Consider the following 17,327-nt stretch of genomic DNA (forward strand, 5'->3'; position numbering starts at 1 on the left):
GGAGGACCACTTGAGCCCAAGAGGCAAAGGTCGCAGTGAGCCAAGATCGCACCACTGTACTCCCGACAGAGCAAAACCTTGTCTCAAAAAAAAAAGGCCTGGCATGGTGGCTCACACCTGTAATCCCAGCACGGCCGAGGCAGGCAGATCACCTGAGGTCAGGAGTTCAAGACCAGCCTGACCAACATGGAGAAACCCTATCTCTATTTAAAAATACAAAATTGGGTGTGGTGGCTCATACGTGTAATCCCAGCACTTTGGGAGGCCAAGGTGGGTGGATCACCTGAGGTCAGGAGTTTGAGACCTGCCTGGCCAACATAGTGAAACCCCTGTCTCTACTAAAAATACAAAAAATTAGCCAGATGTGGTGGCAGGCACCTGTAATCCCAGCTACTTGGGAGGCTGAGGCAGGAGAATCCCTTGAACCTGGGAGGCAGAGGTTATGGTAAGCAGAGATCGAGCCATTGCACTCTAGCCTGGGCAACAAGAGTGAAACTCCATCTCAAAAAACAAGAAAAGCAAGGCAGGCAGAGAACTGGGGGATGAGCATCCCAGACAGCAGAACAGCGTGTGCAAAGGCCCTCAGGCAGCACGGGCCGTGGTGTGGTTGGAGAGGCTCAGGGTGGTCAGTGGGACAGAAGTCAGAAGAAGAAGGTGTCAAAGCATACAGGGCCCGGAAGGTCGCAGTGAGGATTGACTTTTGCCCTACCTGAGAAGGGAACCCGTAGGGCTGTGCGTGGTGAGAAACGGGTGTGACTATTTTAACAGGCTCACTCTGAATACTGAGAAGAGACCGCAGTGGGGCTGAAACAGGAGGCAGAGGGCAAAGGGACTTTGTTGTGGTGGGTGTGCTTTGGTGTTTTCCTTCCTTTTTTTTTCCTCTAAATTTCTTGCAGTGATTTTATGCTTTTATTAAAACAATCCACTTTTTCTTTCTCCAGATCTTCCCTAAGTATTACATTTCAGGGGTTTGAAAATGTTAAAGTACTGACAGGTATACTGTGAAGTCAAGGGCCCCACCAGGCCCCTGGCTGCCCACCCTCCCTCACTTTCCTGCCCTGCTAGCCCTGGTGTGCAATGGCTCTCACCCTGCCTCACCGCTGCTGCCGCAAGGTCAAACCAAACACTCCCCCCACCCCGCCCCCCACCTGAAGCACTTCCTGCCCCGCTCCCTGGGAGAACAAACCACACACACTGCTGTCTGCACGTGGCTGCCCCAGGCCGTGGGAACAGCTGGTCCTGCTCTTCCCTCCCCTACCTGACCCGTCCTCCCTGCCCCCCACCATCTCTTCCCGTTCCGTCCCCCACAGGGAGCTGGGCAGGCTGGAGGACCAGGAGGGTGGAAAGCAGTGACCTCCCCAGCCCCCAGACCTCTAGATAAATCTGAGCCTCCAACACCATTCACCCTTCAAAATGTCTCTCTAGGGGACTTTTACACCCTTTAATCTCTAGAAGATGAATGTCCCATCCATCTTCTAGATGAATGTCCCATCCATCTTCTAGAGATTAAAGGGTGTAAAAGTCCCATTTCACAGAGGGGAAACTAGCCCAGAGAAGCTCAGAGGTTTGTGTAGGCAGACAGAGGTGCCAGGGTAAGGAAAGGGGAAGTAAAGGCCCCAGACAGTGGCTGAGGGTCCCACGGGCACCTGGTACCCTCGGGCTTGCGATGACATCCTTCAAGTCTCTGCAGAGGGGATGGCAGCGGGGACTTGGGCCCAGGTTGGGTTCCCCAGGACTGTGGGTGGAAAAGGGGGAGAAGGCAGCTACAAGGCAGAGACAGCCCTGAAAATGGGGAAAGGTGACAGGTTCACACCCCTAGAAAGGAGAGAGAGGTGGCCAAAGCAAGCCAGCGGATCCACCGAGGCAGCCCTGATCCACCCTGCCCCAGCCCAAGCCAGCTTCAGGATCCAGTTCAGAGTTCTGCCCACCTCTAGAGCACAGGGGGCTCTCAAGGCTGGCTCAACTCCAGATGGCTCCACAGACCAACCTGGCGGGGTCAGCCCTGGCCCCTGACTTGGAAACTCCGGGACCCAGTGCCAGCTGCACCACCGACCAGCTGGGTGACCTTAGTGAAGTCATTTCCCCTCTCTGGGCTTTAATCCCATCATCTGCAAAATAAATGACAAATAGAGTTCATTTCTGCTCCAAGTCACTGTGGCAGTGACTTCCTGGAGCACTGTGTTGAAGAGGATTCTGAAGTTGCATCTTTGCTTAGTGGCAAGGCATGCCGGAATTGATTAGTAATGCCTGCCGTGGGTGCCAGGTGGACGGTAGTTGTATGCATTCATATATTTGAAATTTCTGCTCCAACTTTGCCTGACAGAAGAGGCAGGGGTGGGCCAGATCACACAGGGCCTGGTCACGCTTAAAGACTTTATAATGTCAGGTTGTGATTAGTGCTATGAAAAAAATTAAGTAAGGTAAGGACAAAGATGGGCTTCTCCAAAACAAAGTGATCGGGGCCAGGCGCAGTGGCTTATCCCTGTAAACCCAGCACTTTGGAAGGTCAAGGAGGGAGAGCTACTTGAGGCCAGGAGTTCAAGACCAGACCAGCCTGGGCAACACTGCGAGATCCTGTATCCACAAAAGGTTTTGTTTGTTTGTTTGTTTGTTTGGCTGGCTGGCTGGCTGGGTATGGTGGTGTGTACCAGCATCCCACCTACTCGAGAGGCTGAGGTGGGAGGATCGCTTGAGCCCAGGAGTTCAAAGCTGCAGTAAGCAATGGTTAAGCCACTGCACTCTAGCCAGGGCAACAGAGCAAGATCCTGTCTATAAATAAATAACTAAATGAAGTGGTTGAGAAGGTGTTTCAGATAAGCTGACATTTGAGCAGAGACCTGTGCTAAGCGAAGGAGTGTGCTGTGAGGGTATCTGGGAAGAGCACCCTGGGAAACGCTCAGCAAGTGCAAAGGCCCGAGGGTGGGAATGTGCCTGGCAGGCTTGAGAAAGAGCAGAGAGACCAGGGTGGCTGGAGTGGGGTGGTCGAGGGGTGAACACGCAGGAAATGAATGAGGTTCAGAGGGTAGATGGGGCCAGATCAGGAGGCCAGGTGTTACTGGGAGCAAGGTGGGGGCTGCAGGGGGAGTGAGAGCAGAAGACAGACGGGGTCTGATAGAGGCTGAGAAAGGCAGAGAGGCTTGCAGGCAGTGGAGCCCAGCCTTGCCTTCGGGTCAGAGCACATTTCGGGAGGGCCTGAGGGACTCCTCAGGTCCTGTGCCAAGGTGGGCCCCCAAGAAGGCAGAGCTGGGGGTGAAGGCCGGCTCCCCTTCCGGGAGGCCCGCAGGCAACAGCTGCTTGTCCAGGTAGGAGGATGTTCTCACTGACTCGGAGGAAACAGCGTGTCCCACATCAAAAGGGGGCCGGGCGGCTCCCACGCTCAGGCTTCGTGGGAACTCTGCTACCCGGGTTCTCGCAGGAGGCCTGCAGATCGAGAGAGGCTGGAGGCCAGCTTGGGACTGTCCCACAAGCTCCCTGATGGGTTAATAAAAAAAACAACCCCACCATGACACCCCACTCACAGTGCTTTTCTCAGGAGCAAAACTGACTTTTGTAATCTAGGGCTGTGTGGTACTTAAGGGGCTCCGGAAGTTTTAGGGCAGCTGAGATCTAAATCCTTCCTTTCCTGAGGTACCCTCTGTCTAAGTCCCAGGCCAAACACTCAGCAAGAGCAGGGTCGCCACTGGGCCAGACTTTGGACATTATATATACCCGGGGTAGCAAACTGGCTTTACTGATTGATAGAAGCTGCCTGGAGAGCTGTACTGAGGACTCAGCTAAGCTTGAGGAGTGCTGTGATGGATTAGTGATGTCTGCTGCAGATAGGAGACCAGACAGTGGTGGTATGCAGGCTAAATATTTTTCTTTACACCCATTTTACAGGTAGCCCTGGAGAAAAAAAAGAGAGATTTTCTTCTTGTGAGACAGAAAGGAAGAAAAAGGGGTGGGGGACACCTAGACTTAACCCATGTGGCTGCACTAGAGGTGCTTGAAGAATGAGCAGGGAAGAGGAGAAGCTTGGGGGAAATGCCTGTATGGGTTCCTAAAAAGTATGGGGAGGGAGGAAGTTAGAGTGGTGAGAGCTGCCCCCTCAGGAAGGTCCTGGAGGGTTATGATAGACCCTGAGGAGGGTCAAATGAATACTCAGCACCTGCAGGATGCCAGACAAGAAAATCAGGACACCTCAATTCTCATCCCTGTGCCAAATGATGAGCTTTACATGTTTTCACACATTTAACCTTCACAGTACTCTAGCCCCATTACAGTTGGGGAAACTGAGGCACAGTGCCTTCTTTCCACTTCTCCACTGACCAGGTCCTGGGGAGCCCAGGGTACCTGCTATCCCATCCCACCTCCCTCGCTGTGTTCAGTGACTTTAGTCACACTGCACCTCCTCAAGGGGCTCAACCCAGATGTCTGCTGCAAACCTGTCCACAGCCCTCAGAGGGATCTGGGATGGGAGTCCTAGCCAAATGATGCTAGCCTGTATAGCTGAGCACCCACCAGTGGGGGCATGTGCACTGTACCTGTGTGCGTGCGTGATTGTGCATCTGCATGTGTGCAGGTGTGGGCCTCCCAGGCTGAGCGTCTGTGTGTCAGTGTCGGGAGGCGTGGGTCAGAGCGTGTGCGCATGTGTCCTCGAGTGCAGTGAGTCAGCGCGTCCTCCCGTGCCCCCATGCATGGCGTGAATCAGTGCGCATGAGTGCTTCCCCACCGGCAGTGTGGAATCGCGTGTCCGCGTGTGGATGGCAGGCCGTTCTGCAGTGCACCAGGTGCTTGTGAGGGCTGAGCACACGCTCCTCTGAGTTTGCCACACGCTTTACCCAGCTCTGTGCAGCTGTGGAGGGGGGCAGCGGGGCAGGTGTGGTACTGGTCTACATGAGCCAGCGTCTCTTGTCCAGTGGAGTGTCCTCCCAGGGGAGACCTGTGTGTGCCTATGTGTGTCTGTGGATGTCCTTGTGTGTGCACAAGTCTCTATGTAGGTGTGGGGAGATGTTCCCTGAAATATGCGAGTGTGTGTGTGTGTGTGTGTGTGTGTGTGTATCTGAATTCATGTATGTTTGTGGGGGGTGTGCCCCGAAGTGTGCCTGTGTGTATCTGTGTATGAGTGCAGGATGTGCTGCCTTCCTGGTGTGTGCATGTGTGTTCCCAAGTAGACGGATGGGGAGGGGGGCTTCTGGTATGTATGTGTCTGTGTGTGCACATATCTGTGGTGTGCTCCCTGGCTTGTGTGTGTTTGTGTGTCTGTGTACTTAAACATGTGAGTGTAGTGTGTCCCAGGGGGCTATTATAAGCCTACGTTGTGGTCTCCATGTATGTGTGTATCTCTGGATCTGAGTATCTGTGTAGATGGTGTGTGCCCTGGGTGCGTATGTCTGTGTGTCTACACCCACTGCAGCGGTGCCCAAGCCTGCCGAGGGTACCATTTGCTTGAAGATGCTTCCTTGTGCCAACTGTGCCTGCCAAGGACAGGTGACCAGACAGCTTGGACAGGCTGTGACCTGAACAGGCATGGCCAGAGCCAAGGGGGCTGCTGCAGCTCCTTCCCAGCTGTCACTGCTTCCAGCCCTTCCTGCCCCCTCTCCTGACACATCCCCCAAGGCCTTCAGTCTGCCCCCTGGATTTCAGAACACCCCCCTTCATCAGAACGTATCCAGCCAGGGCTCCATGCCCATCGACAGCAGGATGCCAGTTCCCCTGCATAAGGCTGAAGTCATACTCGGCACACACTGCACACATCACCGCCAGCTCCCCTTCAGTCCTCCCAGCCACTCTATAAGGGAGGTGTTATTCTGCATTTTACAGATAAGGTAACTGAGGACCAAGAAGTTAAGTGACTTGTTCAAGGTTGTCACTGCAGCAGTTTTGTGGTTTACTCTCTAAGGCGGAGAGAGGTTGCACCAGGACTTAGTGCCTGAGATGCAGAGGTGAAATTGCCCAGCCAGGATTGCAGAGCCGACAGTGATGATACCAAAGGCTGTGCTTTCACTATCTGTTAGGAACCAGGAACTGTGCTTGGCCCTTGACATGTAGAATTTCACGGAATCTTCACAGCAAGCAAAGTACCATATTATCCCCATTTTACAGACCACTCCTTACAAAAGGTGAGCTGATGTGCTGTGTGTCACCCAGCTCATTAGTGGTTGAACTGAGATATGAAAGCAACTCTGGCTGGCTCCAAAAGCCAAAGCTCTTTTGGGGGCCAGGGGAAGAGGGGACTCAAGAGACCTTTTCCTAGGGGCTCTTCATCTGAAGAGAGGATAGTGCCTTGTCACAGAAATGGACATCAGTAAATATTCCAGAAGGGAAAAAAATTCATCACCAAGTGCTTTTGAAAACCTGGACTTATCATTGTTAACAATATGTTCTTATGCAGGACTTATCAGAACCTTAAATGTGCTCAGATATGCTGTGAATTTCAGAGAGGGAGACAGCAACATGTTTTCTAACTTACTTGATTGCTGAATCCTTCTTTCCTGGAACGTTTTATGGGATTAGTAATGCTTTATCCAGCCAGCTTTGAGAGATGCTAGAACAACTACACCACTAGTACTTAGGTTTCAGGCACAGCCAATGAAAGGAGCCCTCAGAGGCAAAGCGCTCTCCCGAGGGAGGATCCGGCTGTGGGGTGAGGAAGAGTCTACACTAAGTCTACGGGTGTATCCCACTGGAACCTGGGCGGAGGTCCTGGCCACACCCCGCCCCATAATAGGATATCAGAGTAGAAAGGGAGTTTCCTGGCGGTCACGGCAGATGGCAGAAGAAGGTACAAAGAGGCCAGGGTATGTGTGCCCAGGAGCCAGAGACAGAAGGCAAGCCAGGACCCCTGACGTGGTGTCGGGGGCTGGAGTCCAGCTGCGGCCTCTTCTCTTCTCCTCGCAGGGTCCCCGCACTCCCGGTGAAGAACTTGAATGGTACTGGGCCTGTCCATCCGGCCCTGGCAGGTGAGGTCTGGCCCAGGGCGCGAAAGAAGGGCGGGGCCTACTGGGGGGCAGCCCCTCCTGTCACTCCGTGGCCCCGCCCCCTAGATGGGCTGGTGGGCGGGGCCCGGAGGAAACGCCCTCTACCACTGGGCCCAGGCCAGGGGGTAGGCGTGGCCTGCAGAAGACCCTTCACGCGGGCTGGGGCTGAGTGGGTGGGGCCCAAGAGCGCATCCCTCTCACCCACCGGAGAACTCCAGGATTCCCGGGCCCAGTGGCAGCGGGTCTGGGAGGGGATGGCGCCCCGACCTCTGACTGACCCCCGTACCCCCAGGGATGACCGGGATCCTGCTGTGCGCCGCCGGGCTGCCCGTGTGCCTGACGCGGGCCCCCAAGCCCATCCTGCACCCGCCTCCCGTGAGCAAGAGCGACGTGAAGCCCGTGCCCGGCGTGCCCGGGGTGTGTCGCAAGACCAAGAAGAAGCACCTCAAAAAGAGTACGCCCTCCGCGCCTTGCCTGACCCGAGAGGAACCCCTCTAAGCCTTGCCCACAGCCCTGACCCCTGGTCTCCAACTTACTCTTAGCACTTACGACCTCACTTCCACTGCCTGATCTCAGCTCCCCTGGCCCTGGCCCTGGCCCTGGCCCCATCTTTCACCAGCTCCTGCTGCATCTAACCTCCAGCAACCCTTGACCTCTGACCTTGGCCAACCTTTGTCACCCTGACCCATGCCCTCTGACCCCTGACCCAGTTCTGAGCCAAGGCTTCAGGAATAGATTCCGGGTACCTTCAAACCCACCCCGCTGTGTCCCTGCAGGTAAGAATCCCGAGGATGTGGTTCGAAGATACATGCAGAAGGTGAAAAACCCACCTGATGAGGTGAGCAAGGCAGCGGGGGATGGGGGCAGGCTTGGAGGGGGAGGAACCCTCACTCCTCCTCCTGGGTTCTGGGTGATACAGAGCTCTTCCAGTTTGTTCCTTTCTTCACTTTCTTTATGAAGTCTTTGATGAACAGAAATGCGTATGTTTAATAGAATCACATTCATCCATCTTTTGATGATTGAATTTTTGTGTCATTTTTACCCATATTTTCCACTAAATGTTTTTAAGTTTTGCTTTTGATAGTTAAGCCCTTAATTCACCTGGGGGGTGGTGAGAGAGCCATCTTCCTCTGTGATATATCTGAATTCAATATACGGGAAGGGGCCGGGTGCAGTGGCTCATGCCTGTAGTCCCAGCTACTCAGGAGGCTAAGGCAGGAGGATCTCTTGAGCCCAGGAGTTCAAGTCAGCAGTGAGCCATGACTGCACTGCTGCATTCCAGCCTGGGCAACAGAGCCTATCTCTAAAAAAAAAAAAAAAAAAAGGGAAAACAATGTATGGGGCAGAGGGTGTGTCCTGTCTCCCTTTGCCAAATGGGTGCCAGAGAGAGTGTGGTCTGCTGCCTATGGTGACCCGCTGAGGGGCAGTGCTGACCTAGTAAGTGCCCTGCTGTCCCCAGTCCTCAGTCTCCCCTCTGCCCACCCGCAGGACTGCACCATCTGCATGGAGCGGCTGGTCACAGCGTCCGGCTACGAGGGTGTGCTTCGGCACAAGGGTGTGCGGCCTGAGCTCGTGGGCCGCCTGGGCCGCTGCGGCCACATGTACCACCTGCTGTGCCTCGTGGCCATGTACTCCAATGGCAACAAGGTGGGTTGGGTGGGACAGTGGCTGGGGAGTGGGCAGGGGACAGAGCGGGGTTGGGGGAGGGCCCTGGGAACTCACTGCCAGCCTCCCCTGCCCAGGATGGCAGCCTGCAGTGCCCCACCTGCAAGGCCATCTACGGGGAGAAGACGGGGACACAGCCACCTGGGAAGATGGAGTTCCACCTCATCCCCCACTCGTTGCCTGGCTTCCCTGACACCCAGACCATCCGAATCGTCTACGACATCCCCACAGGCATCCAGGTGGGCTCCCCCCTCACCCAGCCTCTCTGGCCCCCAGTCCCCACTCCCCTCCGACTCCTCCAGACTCTCCCCCACCCTGCCACCACCGGTTTGTGGCCTAAATCCCTGCTCCTGTCCCTCCCTGCAGGGCCCTGAGCACCCCAACCCGGGGAAGAAGTTCACTGCGAGAGGCTTCCCTCGCCACTGCTATCTGCCCAACAACGAGAAGGGCCGGAAGGTGGGTGCCCAGCCGTGAAGGCACGGGAGATGGGCGCAGGCAGGGGCCCAGCCACCACCGGCCTGGGCCCATGTCCTCTTCATTCCCAATCCCTGCTTTCATCTTCCTTCCGAAACCAGCACCCCAACAGAAATGACCACGGCCACCTCCTTCACACACCTTATCTCCTTTCCCGAGACGCTAAGGTCAAGGTCCTGATCCCATTTCATAGACAAAGATGCAAGGCTTCAGAGGGGGCAAGTCACTTGCCCAGGGTCACACAGAAACTGAGTGACGGAGCTGGCAGTTCAAGCTCTCACCACCACACTACAAGTCATCTGATTTGAGTTTCTGCTTTTCAAGGGCAGCCAGAAAGCCAGATTTTCATGGGAAATCGCCAGACTTTTGAATGTTAGTAACTAATTTACAAGTGGCTCTTTAATACAGTGTTCAGTTCAAACTAAACAGGGCAGAGAGCTGCCAGATGCTTTCTTCACCCCAGAAAAATACCAGTCAGGGCTGAGTGCAGGGCTGAGGCTTACGCCTGTAATCCCAGCACTTTGGGAGGCCGAGGCAGGTGGATCACGAGGTCAGGAGTTCAAGACCAGCCTGGCCAACATGGTGAAACCCCATCTCTACTAAAACTACAAAAAATTAGTCAGGCGTGGTGGCCTGTGCCAATAGTCCCAGCCACTCAGGAGGCTGGGCGAGAGAATTGCTTGAACCCACGAGGCAGAGGTTGCAGTGAGCTGAGATTGTGCCACTGCACTCCATCCTGGGTGACAGAGCAAGAATCTGAATGGAAAAATAAAAATAAGTAAATAAAGAAAGAAACAGGCAAGCCAAGTGCAGTGGCATACAACTGTAATCCCAGCACTTGGGGAGGCCGAGGTGGGAGGATCACTTGAGGCCAGGAATTTGAGAGCAAACTGGGCAACATAGTGAGACGCTGTCTCTCTCAAAACTTTATAATTTTAGCTGGGCTTGATGGCGCCCGCCTGTAGTCGCAGCTACAGGGGAGGCTGATGTGGGAGGATTGCTGGAGCCCAGGAGTTCAAGGCTGCAGTGAGCTCTGGTCGTGCTGCTGCACTCCAGCCTGGGCAACGCAGCCAGACCTTGCCTCAAAAAAAAAGAAAGAAAGAAAGAAAAGGAAAAAAAAAATCATAAATAACTTGGAAATCCCTTTTACTGGCAGTTCAGGAAATACAAATGTAAAGGAAATGGCCAAGCCGGCATTATATAGTTGGTTCCAATGGATGGAGCCATAGCCATGGTGTGGCAGGGGAGGGAGGGAGGGAGGCTGAGGCTGGCGGGCTGGAAGCTGCCTGTGACCTGCGCCCAGCCCCGCCATCTCCCTACCCCCCAGGTGCTGCGGCTGCTCATCACGGCCTGGGAGAGAAGACTCATCTTCACCATCGGCACGTCCAATACCACAGGCGAGTCGGACACGGTGGTGTGGAACGAGATCCACCACAAGACCGAGTTTGGATCCAACCTCACGGGCCACGGCTACCCGGACGCTAGCTACCTAGACAACGTGCTGGCCGAGCTCACAGCCCAGGGTGTATCCGAGGCTGCGGCCAAGGCCTGAGGCCCCAGGCTGCCCATCTTCCCTCCTGCTTTGCCCCTGGTCCGGCAAATGCCTCCTCCGCCAGGTGTGTCCTGGTAGCCCATGTTCAGGGCTGGGGAGGAGCCTGCGGAAGGAGCCGCAGCCATTCAGGGGACCTGCCTGGTGGCAGCTGGGATGAAGAGAGATGGCATGTCAGGCTGGCTCCGAATCATAGCTCCCGGAGGGGGCCGAGCACAGAGTACCGGAAACCTCCCTACTGAAAAGACAGAGACCCGCCCCCTCACACACAAACACACGTGTCCTGTGGAACTCATGCACGCACACCCACGTGCCTCTACTTGCCCCCAGGCTGGAAGAGAAGAGACAGAAGGACCCCTGTAACCCCCCTGTGTAGATCCCCATCTGTGTCTCAGTTGCATCTGTACAGGCTTGTCTTCCAACTGGAGGATGCAGGGCAAACCCGTAGGGGCCTACGAGGCTTCTGGAGGCAAAGAGGGACTTGGGAAACGCAGTGTACCCCCCACGCCTTACCCATGTCATCACTTGTCTCTGCCACCCACTGATTGGGCAATTGTGGGCCCATGGAGTGGAAGCCCCAGATGACTGAGCAGTTCTACAAAAGGATGGCCAGCGCAGGTGGGGACTAGAGGGACCTGGTTTTGTGTTTGTGCCTCTTCATCTCTCTGGACTCTGATATCCTCGCTTCCCATCTCCAGGCCTTCTGTCTGTCCCAGGTAAAGGCACTGTTCTCCTGTCCTCCCTACCCCATCCTCTCCACCAAATCGCTCCCAATTTTGAAAGCCAAAGGCTGGTGCTTCTGGCTTCAGGAGTGAGAGAAGGAGGCCTAGTTTGGCCCCGTGCATTTTAAAGCAGAGTGGACAGCAGAGAGTCAATTTCCCTTTCATTAGGAGTGGGCAGTGGGGTGGCTAATCGTCTCCGGCCAACCAGGGGCCCGTTGCCCAGGCAACTCACCAGCTCTGCCTCTGGTGATTGGCTGCCACGGTGGGAGTCAGCCAAGATTTAAAGGGATGCCAGCGATTGCTCTTTTCAAAACCTACCAGTCCCACTGTGGGTGGAGAAATAAATGGTCTTTCTCCTCCTCGCCTGGTCTTTTCCTGCCAAGAGAGGGGTGGGTGGCTCTGTTCCTGGGGGCTACAGTCAGCCCTGTTGGGGAGCGATGGCTTGCAAGAGAATGGCAACTTCAGGGCCATTGCCGAAGGCTGGAAGGGATGGGGGCAGTGGAGCAATGGTAGACCTCCTAGTCCTAGTCTCCAAGAATGCAGAGGTGAAAGTAGCCGTCTCTTTCACAAGAGCACAAGGCAATGCACACATATGCTCCCTGGCACAATGACAAGAAACAAGGAACTCGGGGCGAGAGCTGGGAGCCTTGGGGAGAATATGGAGGAGCTGGGAGACACTTTGATGAGCCCATCGGGATCTCAGAGCTCGTAAGCTGAGGAGGGTCAGGTTCAGCTAGGGAAAGACAGGGATGGACCACAGGATGCACAAGCCATAAATCAGCCTCTGCAAACTGCCGGTCACCCCTGCAGTCTGGTGTATGCCGCGGCTTCGGGCAACCCCTGCTGGCCACCCTTGGGATAGCACCGTGTCTTCGTTCACTGGATCCCCTGCCAGGAAGGCTTTGGTTTCTGTCCCACCCCCTAGTGACACAACACCGGAAATGAGTCCTTGGAGGCCCTTCCAGTTCTGCCAGTCACGCGTTCCCAAACATTTGTACTCCGTGGTTCATTCTCAGACAAAACCTCAACCCAAACCCTGGCATATAAAATTGCAAGCCAGGCACCGTGGCTCACACCTGTAATCCCAGCAACTAAGGAGGCCGAGGTGGGAGGCTCATTTGACTCCAGGAGTTTGAGACCAGCCTGGACAACATAGTGAGACCCCCATCTCTACAAAAATTTAAAAATTAGCCGGGTGTGGTGGCTTGCACCTGTAGTCGTAGCTGCTCTGGTGGCTGACGTGGGAGGATCATTGAGGTGCACGAGTTTGCGGCTGCCGTGATCTGTGATCATGCCACTGTATTGCAGCCTGAGGCAGTGAGGCCCCCGGCTCTCAAAACAAAATAAAATTAAATTGCCCACTCCCCAGGTCTGTGGTCCTCAAAGCTGTTGTTCATTCACATGACCTAAGGAACCTATTAAATAACCCTGATTCTTGCCTGCATATATCCTCAGATTCTGAGTCAGTAGCTGGCTGGGCCTCAGAAACCTGCGTTTCTAGCAGAAATTCCAGTGGGTGGTCTTTGGCCCACAGCCAGAGAAACCCCTCCCTGGCTCCTGGACTACCTCGTTGCAATCCAGTTTGAAAACCACACATCTAGACTGTCCCTCCTCTTTTTATACAGGGTAATCTGAGACTCAAAGAGAGTCAAAGAGCCTTGCCCAAGGTTTCCCAGGTTCCAAGGGTCTAAGCATGGCACACTAGATCCTCACCCAGCCTCGGTCCTTCCTGAGGGTACTGATTCTGGAAGCTTGTGGTTGGGGTCCTAGGCCTAGGGCAGGGTACAGAAGAATCAGTGAGGTTATAGAGATTAGCAGACACAAAAACAGAAAGGGGTGAGCCCATTTAGTGCCTATCTGGGGCAACAACATCACATGGGCATCAGGAATTCAGATCCAGCTGTATCCAGCAGCTCAGGGCCACGCTGGCCTCCTTGGTATGGATAGAGGCCAGTCTGGTGAAGCAGAGACCCCAGTCTCAGTCAAATAAGTCGGGTTCCTTATCCTATCCACTCCAGACTGAATCAACCCAGAGAACGAGGTTCACTCAGCGCAAGGCCGGCCCCTGGCAGAGGGCTTCTACACCCTGAGTTCTGGACTCTAGGCACACAGGACTAGGCATGTCTCTGGGAGCCTCCAAACCACAGGATCAAAGACGTACGAGGAGAATTCTGGGAGGAGAATTCTGGGGCAGGATGCGCTGAGGAGGGCCCTCCCGGCTCCTTGCTTCTCCTTCCAGGCTGGCTCTGGCATTTCCTCAGGGGCCGAGGGGGCCCAGGGCCGCCTTCCCTCGCTCTTGCTGCTGGAATTCCTCATGGGCACGATCCAGGTCTGCGAGCACCTCCAGCAGGCGGGCAGCTGCTGCTCTCTGCCGGGCTAGGACCTCCGGACAGGCCCCTAGGAGGGAGACAAGAGGCCACAGGGGCTCAGCCAGTCCAGGGCAGGCTGCTGTAACCCCGACCCTATGGCTTCTCACGCTGCAGGTGTGCCTTGCGCCCTGAGAACCCTAAAATCCTTGAGACTGCCCCCACACAGCCCCATGGCCCGATGATAGACTGGAAACAGGAGGACATAGGGGTGTGCTTGGCAGACAGCGGGGAAGTGCCTGTGAGTTCAAAGCGACCTCCTTGACCCCTCAGCTGCTGCTGCTTTTTTTTTTTTTTTGAGACAGAGTCTCGCTATGTCGCCTAGTCTGGAGTACGATGGCATGATCTCGGCTCACTGCAACCTCTGCCTTCCAGGTTCAAGCAATTCTCCTGCCTCAGCTTCCAGAGTAGCTGGGATTATAGGTATGCACCACCATGCCTGGCTAATTTTTACATTTTTAGTAGAGACAAGGTTTCACCATGTTGGCCAGGCTGGTCTCCAGCTCCCAACCTCAAGTGATCTGCCCACCTCAGCCTCCCAAAAGTGCTGGGATTACATGTGTGAGCCACTGTGCCTGGCTTTTACCTTCTGTGGTACAGGAGCCCTTACCTGTGTCTGCTTCCAGAGTTGTATCCATGTTGGAATCCTCCAGCAATTTCAGCCTGGAAGGTGAGAAGGAGAAAGACAAGTCTGGTCCCTGATTCCCAATCCTGCTTTCTACCCCAGAGGTTCTCTGAGAAATTAGTTTTGCTGAATCATCACCATCGCCATCTACCATCATCATCATCATCTATACAGCAAACATTCCTAGAGTGCCAGATGCTATTCTAAACCTTTTACATGTATTAACTCATTTAATTATCATGACAAACTTATATGAGGTAGGTATTTACTATTAGCTCCATTATACAGATGATTACTGAGATACAGAGAGGTTAAGTAACTGGCCTAAGGTCACACAGCATCATCATCATCATCATTACCATTTATTGAAAGCTATGTGCCCAGGCGCCTACAAAGTGCTCTAACTGTATTAGCTCTTTTGATCCTCAGGAAAACCCACAAGGTCCCTACCATTATTATCCCCCTTTTCCAATGAGGAAACTGAAGTACAAAGAAGTGAAGATCACACAGCCTGGCCGGGTGCAGTGGCTCATGCCTGTAATCTCCACACTTTGGGAGGGCTAGGATGAGGTTGGTGGATTACTTGAGGTCAGGAGTTTGAGACTAGCCTGGCCAACATGGTGAAACTCTGTCTCTACTAAAAATACAAAAACTAGCCGAGCGTGGTGGCTAGCCAAGCACCTGTAATCCCAGCTACTTGGGAGGCTGAACCAGGAGAATCGCTTGAATCCAGGAGGAGGAGGTTGCAGCGAGCTGAGATCATGCCACTGCACTCCAGCCTGGGCAACAGAGCTAGACTCTATCTAAATTAATAAATAATTTAATAAATAAATAAATAATTTTTTTAAAAAAAAAAGATCACACAGCTGGTAAGTGGCTAGGTCAGGATTTGAACCCAGGTAGGTCAGCTTCAGAACCCACTCTATAATCAGTTGGGACAAATTTCTGTCACCAAGTAACAGTGACAGTGATCCTCATACCAGCAAGGGAAAGAGATCTATCCAAGGTGATTTAGCAAGTGCAGGGGCCAAGATTTTACGTGAATTGTGCCAGGGTCTCTGGGGCCCCAGGGGGGTGGGGAGCTGGGGAGAGATAGCAAGGGGAGAGATGCCAGATGTAGGTGATGGGGAGGAAGGCAGCAAATCACACTGCCACATGTATACCTATGCAACAATCTTGCATGTTCTTCACATGTACCCCAAAACCTAAAATGCAATAAAATAAATGGGAAAAAAAAAGATCCCAAGACCCAGTTCTGCATGAGAAACCCCTCCCACTGAGGTTGCTTCCCAACCCCTGACAGTGGATACACCCAGTTCCCACCCTGGGCCTGGGCCAGGGCCCCGGGGAAGATCCCCCAACACACACGCAAAGAGTGAGTAAATGAACACAGCAAGGCCATGGTGGGTGGCTGGGCCGGCTGGGCATAGGTGAAATGGGATGGGTGGGGGCACCCACCTGAGCTGGTCCCGCCCCAGGAGCAGCTGCCGATACACTGTCTGGGCCTCAGCATCAGGGTCCAGCGGGTCACTCCAGTCCCCTAGGGTGACGGCCGAGTGCGTACGGCTGCAGCCAGCAGCTGAGGGGACATAGCTTCATTCATCAGTAATGCCCTCTCCCCTTCCAGAAGCCCCCACAGCCAGGCAGCCGCCAAGCCCTGCCCCTTCTGCCTCTAAAACCCCTCCTCAAATCTACTACTTCTAGGCCACGCGTAGTGGCTCATGCCTGAAATCCCAGCACTTTTGGAAGCTGAGATGAGAGAATCACTTGAACCCAAGAGTTCGAGACCAGCCTGGGCAACATAGCGAGACCTCGTCTCTACACATAACTTAAAAACCAGTCTCGGACCTGGAGCGGTGGCTCACGCCTGTAATCCCAGCAGTTTGGGAGGCCACGGCAGGTGGATCACCCGAGGTCAGGAGTTTGAGATTAGCCTGGCCAACATGGTGAACCCCGTCTCTACTAAAAACACAAAAATTAGCTGGGCCTGGTGGCTCAGGTCTGTAATCTCAGCTACTTGGGAGGCTGAGGCAGGAGAATTGCTTGAACCCGGGAGGCACAAGTTGCAGTGAGCTAAGATTGTGCCACTGCACTCCAGCCTGGGCAACAGAATGAGACTCTGTCTCAAAAAAAAAAATTAGCCTTGCATGGTGGCACATGTCTGTGGTCCCAGCTACTTGGGAGGCTGAGGTGAGAGGACTGCTTGAGCCTAGGAGTTTGAGGCTGCAGTGAGCCGTGAATGTACCACTGCACTCCTGCCTGGGCAACAGAGAGAGACTCTGTCTCAAAAACAAAAACAAAAAAACCCACTACTTCCTTTAACTCTTACATCCTCCACTCTCATCCAGCCCCACTGCTGCTCCCAGACTCCAGCAGTAGCCTCGTCTCTCCCCGTGCTCCTCCCTCATTCCAGGCTCCAGCCACACAGACCCTTTTCTATCAGTCAGCCCACCTTGTCCCACCTCCAGGCCTTTGCTCATGACGCCTGCAACACTTCCTTACCCCCAGCTCCCAGTCCTGTCTCCAATATCGCTGCTTAACTTTTACTCTACTCAGGTCATATTTAAGCAGCGTCTCCTCCAGGAAGCCCTCCTTGAGCCCCCATCCTGAGGCTGGGTCAGAGACATCCTTTGGAGTTCTCAAAAGCCTCATCTTGGCACTTATAACATTGTGTTAACAAAAGGCCGGGCACAGTGGCTCACACCTGTAATCCCAGCACTTTGGGAGGCTGAGGCGGGTGGATCACCTGAGGTCAGGAGTCTGAGACCAGCCTGACCAACATGGTGAAACCCTGTCTCGACTAAATATAAAAAAAATTAGCTGGGTGCAGTGGCACACACCTGTAATCCCAGCTACTCAGGAGGCTGAGGCAGAATTGCTTGAAGCCTGGAGGCGGAGGTTGCAGTGAGCCAAGATCGTGCCACTGCACTCCAGCCTGGAAGACAGAGTGAGACTCTGTCACAAAAA

At 54.2% G+C, this 17,327-nt stretch overlaps 2 protein-coding genes across 3 annotated transcripts in view; one reads left to right on the forward strand and one right to left on the reverse strand.

Annotated features, from left to right (window-relative positions):
- DTX1 (deltex E3 ubiquitin ligase 1) overlaps window positions 1-11,728 on the forward strand; it is a 41,030-nt gene extending 29,302 nt beyond the window's left edge. The window contains exons 4-10 of the mRNA XM_017543177.2: window positions 6,880-6,941; window positions 7,252-7,413; window positions 7,736-7,797; window positions 8,448-8,606; window positions 8,702-8,863; window positions 8,991-9,080; window positions 10,426-11,728. Of these exons, the coding sequence (XP_017398666.1) occupies window positions 6,880-6,941; window positions 7,252-7,413; window positions 7,736-7,797; window positions 8,448-8,606; window positions 8,702-8,863; window positions 8,991-9,080; window positions 10,426-10,650 (922 nt within the window). The 3' untranslated portion in view covers window positions 10,651-11,728. The remainder of the gene's footprint in view (window positions 1-6,879; window positions 6,942-7,251; window positions 7,414-7,735; window positions 7,798-8,447; window positions 8,607-8,701; window positions 8,864-8,990; window positions 9,081-10,425) is intronic.
- Window positions 11,729-13,001: 1,273 nt separating this feature from the next.
- Window positions 13,002-17,327, reverse strand: part of RASAL1 (RAS protein activator like 1) — a 34,567-nt gene continuing 30,241 nt past the window's right edge. For both annotated transcript variants that reach the window (XM_017543142.2, XM_017543148.2), the window contains 3 exons: window positions 15,819-15,939; window positions 14,346-14,398; window positions 13,002-13,766 (listed from right to left, as the gene is read on the reverse strand). In XM_017543142.2, coding sequence (XP_017398631.1) covers window positions 13,627-13,766; window positions 14,346-14,398; window positions 15,819-15,939 — 314 coding nt within the window. In that variant the 3' untranslated portion in view covers window positions 13,002-13,626. The remainder of the gene's footprint in view (window positions 13,767-14,345; window positions 14,399-15,818; window positions 15,940-17,327) is intronic.

This window comes from Cebus imitator, unplaced genomic scaffold, assembly GCF_001604975.1.
Source record: "Cebus imitator isolate Cc_AM_T3 unplaced genomic scaffold, Cebus_imitator-1.0 Scaffold8, whole genome shotgun sequence".
Lineage (NCBI taxonomy): Eukaryota > Metazoa > Chordata > Mammalia > Primates > Cebidae > Cebus > Cebus imitator.